At 36.4% G+C, this 12,484-nt stretch overlaps 1 protein-coding gene across 3 annotated transcripts in view; it reads left to right on the forward strand.

Annotated features, from left to right (window-relative positions):
* The window catches only part of Col4a5 (collagen type IV alpha 5 chain), a 211,583-nt gene that overhangs the window by 60,407 nt on the left and 138,692 nt on the right, over positions 1 to 12,484 (forward strand). For all 3 annotated transcript variants that reach the window (XM_029473096.1, XM_021152696.2, XM_029473097.1), the window contains exon 2: positions 7,772 to 7,831. In XM_029473096.1, coding sequence (XP_029328956.1) covers positions 7,772 to 7,831 — 60 coding nt within the window. The remainder of the gene's footprint in view (positions 1 to 7,771; positions 7,832 to 12,484) is intronic.

Here is a 12,484-nt window from a genome sequence, read left to right on the forward strand (position 1 = left end):
ATTCCTAGCCAAATGGATGGACCTGGAGGGCATCATCTTGAGTGAGGTAACACAATCACAAAGGAACTCACACAATAAGTATTCACTGATAAGTGGATATTAGCCCATATATCTTTTTAAAATAAATAATTATTCACATTTCTTGCCTGTTTTAAAATTGAAGTACTTGACTTCATAATGTTATGAGGGCTATATATATGCATATGTATGTATATATATATATATATATTCACAGTGAATATACAATACTGTATATTTATAAATCACATTTCTCATAAATGATATATAAATATAGCCTCATAAAGAATATATGTGTGTGTACCCTATTAAGTATTTTCACTTTTTAATTCTGATAATTTTCAAATTAAAAAATAATTTAATTTATACTCTCACTGCAGTCTCCCCTCACGCCTTTGCCCTCATCTGTTCATCTTCCCTTTCTCCTCAGAAAAGGGGAAGCCTCCTATTGATATTAACCAGTCTTGGCATATCAAGTTGCAGTAAGACTAAGTTCATCTTCTCCTATTAAAGTAGACGAGGCAGTCCAGGTTTATGGAAAGGGTCCCAAAGGTGGGCACAGAGTCAGAGACAGCTCCTTTTAGGAGTCCCACATGAAGACCAAGTTACACATATGTGCAGAAGACCTAAGAGAGAGTCCTAAGAACTCGTTGGTTGGCAGTTTGGTCTCTGTGAGCCCCTAGGTTCCAGGTTAGTTGATTCTATGTGTTTTCATGTGGTGTCTTTGACCCCTCTGGCTCCTACAATCCTTTTTTAGCTCTCTTCTGCAAGATTTCCCAAGCTCTGCATAATGTTTGTTGGTCTCTTCATCAGTTTCCATAAAGCTGCTGGGTGAAGCCTCTCAGATGACAGCTAAGTGAGGCTGATTTTAATAGTGTGCGAGGTAGGCTCTCTCCCATGCATGGGTCTTGCCTGATTACAGGAGATGACCAATTTAGGCTTCATATTCCCCATTGATAGAATTCTTAGCTAAGGTCACCCTCACAGATTCATGAGAGTTTCTATTGCAGTAGGTTTGTAGCTCTTCCCAGAGATGCCTCCCAGATTCTAGTTGTTTCTTCCAGTACCCTCTCTCTCTGTCCTCTCCGCACCTGCTTCTTTCTGTTCCTATCTCCACCCCATCCAATCTTCTGTTCACCTAAGTTGTCTCTTCTATTTCTCCTTTCAGTGAGATTCAAGTGTTCCCCCTTGAGCCCTCCTTGTTACTTAGATTCTTTGTGTCAGTGGAGTGTAGCAATTTTCAACTAATATCTACTAGGAGTACATACCAAGTTTGTCTATCTGGGTCTGGGTTAATTCACTCAGAATGATCTTTGACATTTTGTTATGATAATTTTAAAGTCTTTAAACAGATTTGCATTATGTTTATTCATGTGTGTGTGTGTGTAGTGTGTGATTGAATGGCATGTGCACATGGGTGTCTATGGGGGCTAGAAGAGATTGTAGATCTCCCCGCAGGTGGACTTATAGGTGGCTGTGAGCTTTTGACATGGGTGCTGGCATCTAAACTGCCTCTGCAAAAGCTGCAAGCATACTTAACTGCTAGCCATCTCTCTGGCCCTTTTTGTGTTTTTTCAAAGAGGGACTGATTAAACAGATGTCAGGAATACGGACTCCAGTGCTTTCTTCTCATCTTTTTATAATTTTAACTTCTCAATATGTTACCCATTTTAAGAAAAAATACTTTAAAATTCACAAGGAGACATAAAAGACCAAGGATATCCAACACAATCCTGAGCAAAATGAACAATGCTGGTAAAAAAAAAAAAATACGTACACCAAATAGAAAGAAACTGAAAAACTAAATGTACGTACTTCATAATCAGCCACTTTATATTTGAAAGAGATGCCAAAAATATAACCTGGAGAAAAGAAAATATCTTCAACAAATTGTGATGTGAAAACTAGATGTCCTTGAATATAAAGAGAAGTATGGAGGAATATATAGGACAGTTCAGAAGGAGAAAGAGGGAGGGAGGAATGCAATAATTAAGTTACAATCTAAAACATTACAAATAAAGTTGTACTCTTCAAAAATCATGGATGTCCACATGCAGAATGAAATTAGACCCTTATTTATCATCATACTCAAAAGCTAACTCCAAGTGGATCAACAGACCACAGTGTGGAACCTGAAACAGTGAAACGAAATGGCTAGAAGAAAACAGAAGCTTCCCTATATGGCATACGCATGGGAAAGGACTTTCTGAATAAGGTTTCATTTACCCACAATTTATAGCCAACAGATGACAAATGGAATTTCTGCGTGGCTAAAGAAACAATCAACCAGAGGAACAACAATATGAACCAACCAGTATGCCCAGAGCTCCCTGGGACTAAACCACCAATCAAAGAAAACGCATGGTGGGACTCATGGCTCTAGCTGCATATGTAGCAGAGGATGGCCTAGAAGGTCATCAATGGGAGGAGAGGCCCTTGGTCCTGTGAAGATTCCATGCCCCAGTATAGGGGAATGCCAGGACCAGGAAGCAGGAGTGGGTGGGTTGGGGAGAGGGGGAGGGGGGACAGGATAAGGAATTTTTGGAGGGGAAACCAGGAAAGGGGATAACATTTGAAATTTAAATAAAGAAAATATCTAATAAAAAATGAGAGAAAAAGGAAGCATACAGAATGAGAAAGAAGCTTGCCAGCTGTGAATCTGACAGAGATTCAATATTCAGAATATACAAAAACCAAAGAGTGTAAATGAACAAACAGACAAACCCAAATGACCCTTTCAAATGATGGACCTGGAAAGACAGGGATCTCAAAAGAAGAAAAAAATGGCAAAACCAAAAACAAACAAACAAACAAAAAACAGCTTTAAAATGTTCATTGTACCTAACCACTGGGAAAATGTTTGTCAAATGAACTTTGAGATTTTTCTCTTACCCAAGTCAGAATGGCAAAGATCATCAAAACAACTACCAACAAATAGTGTTGGTGGTGTTGGGAACTGGTTCAGCCACTTGAACTCAATGTGGACAATTCTCAAAAAGTTAAAAATAAATCTATCCTATGACTCAGGAATACCACTCCTTGGCATGTGGTCAAATGACTCAACATCTCATTCCACAGATAATAGTTAGGCCATGTTTATTTCTGCTCTATTCAAAATATCTAGAAAATGAAAACCACCTAAAGTACCCATCACCCAAAGAATGGTGAATGAAAATGTAGTATATTGGCACTGTGGAACACTGTTCAGCTGTTAATGAATAGAATGAAATTACAATTTTCCCATAAAAAGAATTAGAAAAGACTGTACTAAATGAGATGACACAAAGCTAGAAAGACGAATGTCATATGTTCTATGTCATCTGAGGTTCTTTTATTAAAATTTATTTTTATTAGATATTTTCTTCATTTCCATTTTCCAGATGTTAAGATGTGAGTAAACAATCTCAGTTTCTCTTTTTCTAATGGTTACAAATTGTGGCTTGAGGGAAGAGTGACTCACAGAGGCTCTAATATTTGGACACCTGACTCCCAGTTGGCAGCACTGCTTTGGAGGGTGTTGAAGGTATAAAGAAAGGTACTTCATTTACACTTGTGTACTTTCAAGATGCTTCATTATGTATAAACAAATATCTCAATTTACAAAAGATGACAATGCCCCAAACACTTCAAGCAATGTTCTAATCAGTTTTATTTTCACATTTTAACTTCTAAAATTATTTCTATATTTATCCTATACTCACTAAGTGATTAATTATTTTTGAGCAATAAATTTTTGAGCAGTTCCATACTGCTTTAATTATTATAGTTTTAAGCTATGTTTTAATGTGTTATAATATACACTTTGTTCATTTTTTTCTTTAATTTTTTCTTTATTTTCTCTCAGGATAAAAAAGAAAAACTCTACAGATTCATAATTATCATGCATTAACAAACTTCTATGATTTTGTAGAAATAAACTTTCCCCCATAATACTGAAGCAATCAAACTAGGACTTGAGAGGCAGAAGCAAGAGTTGTACAAGTTACATGTTAGTCTGAGACATAACTCTGCCTCAGAAAGAAGCCAATAAACACTACTTGTTGATTGTACTTTTCATGTAGACTTAGGAATTCTTTTCAACTGAGATATGTAATATTCATTTTATCTCACTATTGGTCTCATCTAAATTTGTCTTTAACTGTATGGCTTGGTGTAATAGTTATTTTTTTCCTTTAGAAATCTTTTCTGCCTATCCTTTCGAGTGCTATGAATAATTTTTAGACTCAAGGGAATTGTCTTTCTTAACTATAATAATCATTGATACCAATCATTTTCTTTTATTTGGTAAATCCTATAGAATTCTAGTTAAAGCTTAATCTACCAAGGGAGATCATATTATCCATATCTGCCATAAATGAGAAACAAACCCTAGAGTGTATAGACGATATATCCATAGTCTCATAATGAATCAGTTGCTACAGAAAGATCAAGATATATTTCTTGTATGTTATTAGTTTTTTTAATTACTGCTATAGCATTATTCCACTTAATTTAAATTTTATTTTCATTTGTTTACAGCTAGATCAGCAAGCACCGAAATCTGCACAGTTTTTATATCACTCATAGATTCACTATTGTGCTTTGTACTTACTAGATATTTTGTCAATATGAGTAGATACTGCCTAAAAATTAAAAGCTGTTCCATCTAATGAGATATATACTTAGGGCCACCTCTTAGGGCTGCCCATTAATAACTTCATGGAAAGCGCCATCTAGTGGTTGGTGTGTTACAATGACTTGGCTTTTTTGGTGTGTCCCCGCCCTCTTCCACCCCCCCCCCCAAAAAAAATAACAAAATCTTATTTAAAAAAAATAACCTATCTGGCACAAACAGATTATAACTTAAAATTTTAAATTAAATTCAATCAAAATTTTCATAATTCTTAAATAAAGAATATTTTATTTTATTTTATGTCCATTATTGTGACTCCAGGAAATGGAGTTGCAGACAGTTGTGAATTGCCATGTGGGGTCTGGGAATTAAATCTGGGTCCTCTGGAAGGGCAGCCAGTGGTCTTAACCAGTGAGGCATCTATCTATCCCTATATTCTTAAATATTTTAAGGGATTTTCTCTCTACAGTATACTTCACGTTTGTTGATAATGAACTTTGATATGATGAATGATTAATTTTGAGAAACATTGGATAAAAGGAATGCTACAAGTATATAAAATGTTTTATTTGTTTATACATTTTATTTTTAAGATTTAGGGGTTATTGTTAGATATTGAGAAGTGCAAATACATGTGTGATGGGAATTCATATTATTTTTAATTTCATTAATAAAATTCTATTAGTCATCTTTGCACTATATTCGGAATGGTAATCTCTTTTCAGAGGAAAATTTATTATAAATGTCTAAAAATGCAAAAGATGTTATTTTTAATTTATAACAAAATCTCCTCTGCATATCTTCCTAATTAAAATGTAGATACACTTACCAATGTCAAATATTGTTATATTATTATCCATTGTAAATAATAATTACCCTTTGTTCTTCAATTAATTTCTGTAATTGAGTGATCACAATATGTACAATCTAATTCAGGTATTATGACTGTTGACTATTCTTTTTTTGTTGTTTTGGGTTTTGTGTTTTGTTTTGTTTTTGTTTTTCGAGACAGGGTTTCTCTTTATAACTCTAGCTGTCGAATTAGTGAATCTGTGGCTTCTAAATTTTGTAAATTCATAGTTTAGAATCAATAACTCCTCTTTGCATAAGCCAGAATTACATATTTTAAGTTGACCTTTGTTCCTAAACTGGGTATTTTATATGAGTTTATTTATATTTTTATCTTGTGCCTAACAAGTGTTCTTGCGTTCTCATCTGATGAATGACTGTGTGTCAACCAACCTATAATGTAGTTAAAAATGTAATACTGAAAACAATAAAATCTATGTCCCTAATGTGTACTAGTAATAACTGCATAACTATCTAGTTTGCTTCCTATTACTGTGCTAAAGTCCATTACCAAAAGCAAATTGGAGAGGAGAGGGGTTGTTTTGCTTTCATGCCCCAACCACTGTCAATCAGCCTGAGAAAAGGCCAGTCAGCAAGTCAAGGCAGGAACCTGGAGGCAGGAACTGAAATAGAGGTCATGGGGGAGAGATGTTTATTAGTTTGTTCTTCTGGCTTGCTCAGCTTGCTTTCTTATACAACTCATGACTACTTGCCCAGACATGACATTTCTCGCAGTGGACTGAGCCCTCACAAATAAATAACTTTGGGGGAGAATGCCCCCCAAGGGTCATTTTCTCAACTGAGTCTCCCTTTCCAAATGACTCTAGCATGTGTCAAGTATATAAAAAATCCATATCCAGCACAATAACAGACTTTAAGCTGAAGTGTCAGAGTGTGCTTTTACTGGAACACACTCCTTTATAACCAGGAAAACAGGTTTCAACAGGATGGTGGCATCTAGTTTGAGCTGAAGTTAAATAATAAAGATTTAGGGAGATTCTCCAGTAATAACTAGAGGAAGACAAGATAGGAGGCTAGCTTACATGTTAAACTACAGGTGCTAAAGATGAAACAATGATTAACAGAGTTTTATATTTTCCTTGTACAAAGCTTTCAGAAGCCAGTTTGACCAAATGTGTTCAGGTTTCTTGTGCATAAATGCTGTTTTGTTTGCATATGTTATTCTAATTCCTGTTGTGTTGTTTTGTCCTAAACATTCCAGCTCTATAGTAGTGTATGGTTTTGGGATGTTAGAATGTCCCTTACTATCTTCCCATTCCCTATGTGTTTTTATAGAAGAGAATGATACTTTTCTGGCTCCAGAACATTACTCCCTAGTGTGGTTGAATTCAGAGCCTCTAGCCTTTGTGTGAAGCTTGGAATGGTTAAGAATTGAGCTATTAGTGATGAAAGAGCAGGTGCATAGGGAAAAGGGAGATAAAATACAGTATTAGATGCTTTATGATCCACTTGTGAATGCTGAGAAGTAAGCTGACATCAAGTGGCAGTTATTCTTGGCTAGTTTCCATGGTCATGTGCTGCTACAGACTGCGAAGTGATTCATTACAAATGAAAGGAGGAGGAGTAGGAGGAGGAGGAGGGGAGAAGAAGGAGGGAAGATGAAGGGGGAAAAAGGTGTTCTTACATCCTGGACAAGTGACAAAGCATATGAACCAGAACGTCTTATGAATTCTCTTTTCAGTTTAGCATCTTTAAAAAGTTATTTCTCAGCTGGACATGGTGGCACACACCTTTAGTCCCAGCACCCCAGAGGAAGGGGCATGGGCAGGGGCAGGGGCAGGGGCATCTCTGTGAGTGCAACTCCATACTGAGTTCCTGGATGGCCAGAAACTGGATAGTAGAGACACCCTTGTCTTAAGAAAACAAAACCAAAAAGGTATTTCTCAGCATGGAAAGGAGATGTCTACAAAACCCAGCAACTTGATTTTTATTGCTTCATGTTGTTTTCCAAACACCACACATATTCTACAGCATGTGTGCAACACACACACATGCGTGAGCACACACACACACACACTGAATAAATCAATGTAAAAATGAAGAGATATTTATTAGTTTAGAATTATAAGCTTTTATTTGCTCATTGTGAGAAATTGAAAGAAATACATACAACAGGATCTTGAATATAAAAGCCATTGTTGGTTGCCTGCACCCTTTCATAGTTTTCTTCCATTGCTTTTGCAAGTTAGAATTGCTGCCTTAAGTTGATTTTTACGTTGGAGAGTTGCTGTTAAGTTTGTATTTAATGATTTTCCCCTTTATTTCCTATAGGCCTGCCATGGGTGTTCTTCTGGATCAAAATGTGACTGCAGTGGTATAAAAGGAGAAAAGGTAAGTTCTGAGTAAAAAAAAAAAATCAAATACTATTTGTAAATTAATTGTACAAATTATGCTTCTATCGGTGCCCAAATAAATAAAATAGATTCTACTGCATTGCTTAATTTAGAGTGGGAACTTACATAGATGAGACTGTGTCAGGATCAGCAAACATCTCTAAGAAACATGATATCATAAATATTTTAGGATTAGTGCACATAAGTTCGGTTACATTTTATTTTCTGTTGGGGATTGGATCCAGGGCTTTGCACCATCTAAGCACACAGTCTACAACTGTGCCACATTCCAGGTTCCTTAAAACACACACACACACACACACACACACACACACACACACACACACACACACAAAAGGACAATAAAGCCTCAGAAACTATTGAGAATTCTTAGGATGCACCTAGGGAAAGGACAAGGAAATGGGCCGGGAATGGGAAGCAGAGATTGGGGAGAATGAACAAAATTAATTATGGATAAAAGTCCTCTCTAAACATCTATTACTTTACAAGCAAATCATTTTCTTCTGCCTTGTTTTGGATAGGGTCTTCTTTGTAACCCTGGCTGGCTTTGAGCTCACTAGGTAGACCTTGAGCTCACACACAACAACCTGCCTCTGTCTCCCAAGTACTGAGATTCAAAGTGTGAGCCATCATATCCAGCCTTACAGGAATTTTAATAATAATAATAATAATTTCTAGCTCTTGGTCTAGACAAAATACACCTCAGATGATATTTAACTTGATGGCTTTTGTCTTCCAGTGCCTTATTTGTCTGTGTGTCAGTAACTGACATCAAATTAAAAATTTCAAACAAGATAATGAATTATAGACAGGAGAATTATGAGACAGGGATTTTATATTACTCTTTCCTCTTTTCAACTCAATAAATACTTTTAATGAATAAACAACTATTAATAATTATATATGAAGTTATGGATTATATCTTTAGTGAATATTCCAGTTAGATATAGAAGAATTCATTCATGTAGTAAAAGATGCTTAAAAATCCTGGTGTCAACAATTTCATCTATTTATATTATTTATTCATTGTATGCTGTGATCTTATTTACAAGTCCCATTCTGTCATGTAACACAGTACCCCTGTACTGCCTAATTTTGTGTCAGCTTGACACAGGCTGGAGTTATCAAACAGAGAAAGGAGCTTCAGTTGGGGAGATGCGTCCACAAGATCCAGCTGTAAGGCATTTTCTCAGTTAGTGATCGGGGGTGGGGGGGAAGGCCCCTTGTGGGTGGGACCATCCCTGGGCTGGTAGTCTTTTTGTTGTTGTTTCTTGTTTTTTTTTTTTTTTTAATTTCTTTTCTTAAAATTAGGTATTTTCTTCATTTACATTTCCAATACTATCCCAAAAGTCCCCTATACCCTCCCCCCCACTCCCCTGCCCCACCCACACTTCTTGGCCTTGGCGTTCCCCTGTACTGAGTCATATAAAGTTTGCAAGACCAATGGGCCTCTCTTTCCACTGATGGCCGACTAGGCCATCTTCTGATACATATGCAGCTGGAGACACGAGCTCCGGGGGGTACTGGTTAGGTAGTCTTGAGTACTATAAGAGAGCGGGCTGTTTCTCAAATTGTATCTTGTATCTTGGGTATTCTAAGTTTCTGGGCTAATATCCACTTATCAGTGAGTACATATCATGTGAGTTCTTTTGTGATTGGGTTACCTCACTCAGGATGATGCCCTCTAGGTCCATCCATTTGCCCAGAAATTTCATAAATTCATTCTTTTTAATAGCTGAGTAGTACTCCATTGTGTAAATGTACCTCATTTTCTGTATCCATTCTTCTGTTGAGGGGCATCTGGGTTCTTTACAGCTTCCTGCTATTATAAATAAGGTTGCTATGAACATAGTGGAGCATGTGTCTTTCTTACCGGTTGGAACATCTTCTGGATATATGCCCAGGAGAGGTATTGTGGGATCCTCCGGTAGTACTATGTCCAATTTTCTGAGGAACTGCCAGCCTGATTTCCAGAGTGGTTGTACAAGCTTGCAATCCCACCAACAATGGAGAAGTGTTCCTCTTTCTCCACATCCTCGCCAGTGCAAACTTTATATGCCTCAGTACAGGGGAATGCCAGGGCCAAGAAGTGGGAGTGGGTAGGTACAGGAGTGGAGGGGAGGGTATGGGGGACTTTGGGATAATATTGGAAATGCAAATGAGGAAAATATCTAATAAAAATAAATAAATAAATTTAAAAAGAGAGAGAGAGAGAGCAGCCTGAGCAAGCCAGGGGAAGCAAGCCAGTAAGGAACATCCCTCCATGGCCCCTGCATCAGCTCCTGCTTTCTGACACGCTTGAGTTCCAGTCCTGAATTCCTTGGTGATGAACAGCAGTATGGAAGTGTAAGCTGAATAAACCCTTTCCTCCCCAACTTGCTTCTTGGTCATGATGTTTTGTTCAGGAATAGAAACCCTGACTAAGACAATCCCCTAACAGAATATCTCTTAAGAGTTCTTAAATAGTAGTCTAGATAACACTTGTGTGAGTAACATTTTTGGGGAATATCTTTGCAACAAGAATGCTTTCAACAGTGTTAAAGTATTAAAGAGGATTCATTTGAGATCACAAAGGAGGAAAGAAAGTGGAAGGGAATGTCTTTTAAAGAAAGGAAGCACACATGGGGAATTTACATGTATGTAGTTATTATTGCTTATACTTCTCAGTCTGCAAGATGATGGATGGGTAAATTCTTACCAAGAGTCATAGTTATGGTCACAATGACCTACAGAAAATGGTCCAAGACTCCAGAGTGCCTGGAAAAGAAGGAAGACATGATGGAATGAATACAAGACAGCACAGGGTGGAGGACAAAAAATAAAGTTGAAGATTCCATTCAAATTCTTGGTTAAGTTTTGATTTTATATGTATTGAGGGAAAGTCACAAAATCTAATAAAAAAAAAGAGTAAAGGCTTAAAATAACTAAGTATAGATTAACCGTTGTTTGGTGAACGGATAAAACTCCATTTAATCAATCAGTCCCGAACTACTTCATAAAAAAAATAAAATGCTCTTTAGAAGAAAATAAGAGAATCTGGTACCTCTTTCTACAGTATGCAATTAAAGCTTACCAAGTAAACACAACCAATAATTAAAAAAAAAGACAAATCACAGAAAATTATTAAAACAATACAGATGCTACATTTTGGGATTTGAAGCAGATAAAGTTAATATTTTTATTAATTTAAAGGGAAAACCTGTTCAAAATCGGTGAACATGTAGTAACCACAGATCACTGGCAAATACATGAAAAAGTAACTTGAAATTTGAAAAATAAAAAGCAGTTTATCCAAGGAGTATGATAGCAAACTGTTGGCTTGGAGCTGCTGACAAATGCAGATTTCCAGGCTCCACAACTGTAAGTTACCCATCTCATTCTGGTCATGGTGGAAAATAATTGGTTTTGACAAACTCTCCAAGTGGCTCTTTTACAAGCTGAAGTCTCAGATCTGTATATCTTCATTTTGACAGTAGCTAAAATTCTTCTAATTATAGTGTGGCAAATGTCTCATTGTGGTACAGAATTATAAAGACAAAACAAGAATTATACAGAAGAAGATATTATTGTTTTAATTTCTTCACTAAGAACTTAGCCTTGAACTTGCACAATTTGCAATATTCTAACTGAAAATAATTTATAACCATTAACCAATATAACACTTTGTCTTAATTTTTTTCCTATGTCCACAGCCAATTGTGTTTCTTGACAGTTCTACATTATCCCTCTTGAAGTACTATCCTCGTGCTACCTGGAGTGGCATACACCTGGCATGCTAGCACTCAGGCAGCATAAGCAAGAGGACTAGAAGTTCAAGGCCAACTTACATGAGACACTCAAGAGACAAACAAACAACTATTTTTATGCTCATTTTCAGGAAACACTTTTATTGTTTATTATAAACAGCCCTTCTTGAAAGGGGTGCTATTTTAAAGTATTTTTAAACTCCAGATCTTAGGTAATCACTAGATTAATCTTCTTTAAACTGGTGAGCTGGGATGTGCCCAAGGGTAGAATACTTGGCTTTATATTTTATCTGGGACTGTAGATTTGATATCTATCACCACACAATAAATAAACTAGGCTTATCATGAGATAGTTTTCCTTTGGATAATTTATCAAAATCTGAAATATTGCCTTTATTCTGGATTTAAGTAAAAGCACTCATTAGAAAATAAGGATGTCTTTCCATCTTCTGAGATCTTCTTTGATTTCTTTCTTTAGAGACTTGAAGTTCTTATCATACAGATCTTTCACTTCCTTACTTAGAGTCACGTCAAGGTATTTTATATTATTTGTGACTATTGAGAAGGGTGTTGTTTCCCTAACTTTATATGCCCCAGTACAGGTTAACGCCAGGGCCAAAAAGTGGGAGTGGGTGGGTAGGGGAGTGGGGGGTAAGGTATGGGGGACTTTTGGGATAGCATTGGAAATGTAAATGAGGAAAATATCTAATAAAATATTTAAAAAAAGAAAGAAAAAGTAAATAAGGATGTCATTTATAAATGGATTTTTGTTTATTTTTATTAGATATTTTCTTTATTTACATTTCAAATGTTATCCCCTTAGTTTCCCCTCCGAAAATTCCCTATCCCCTTTCCCCTTCCCCCTTCCCCCTTTCCCCTTCCCC

The sequence above is a fragment of the Mus caroli genome, chromosome X (genome assembly GCF_900094665.2).
Source record: "Mus caroli chromosome X, CAROLI_EIJ_v1.1, whole genome shotgun sequence".
In the NCBI taxonomy this organism is placed as follows: domain Eukaryota; kingdom Metazoa; phylum Chordata; class Mammalia; order Rodentia; family Muridae; genus Mus; species Mus caroli.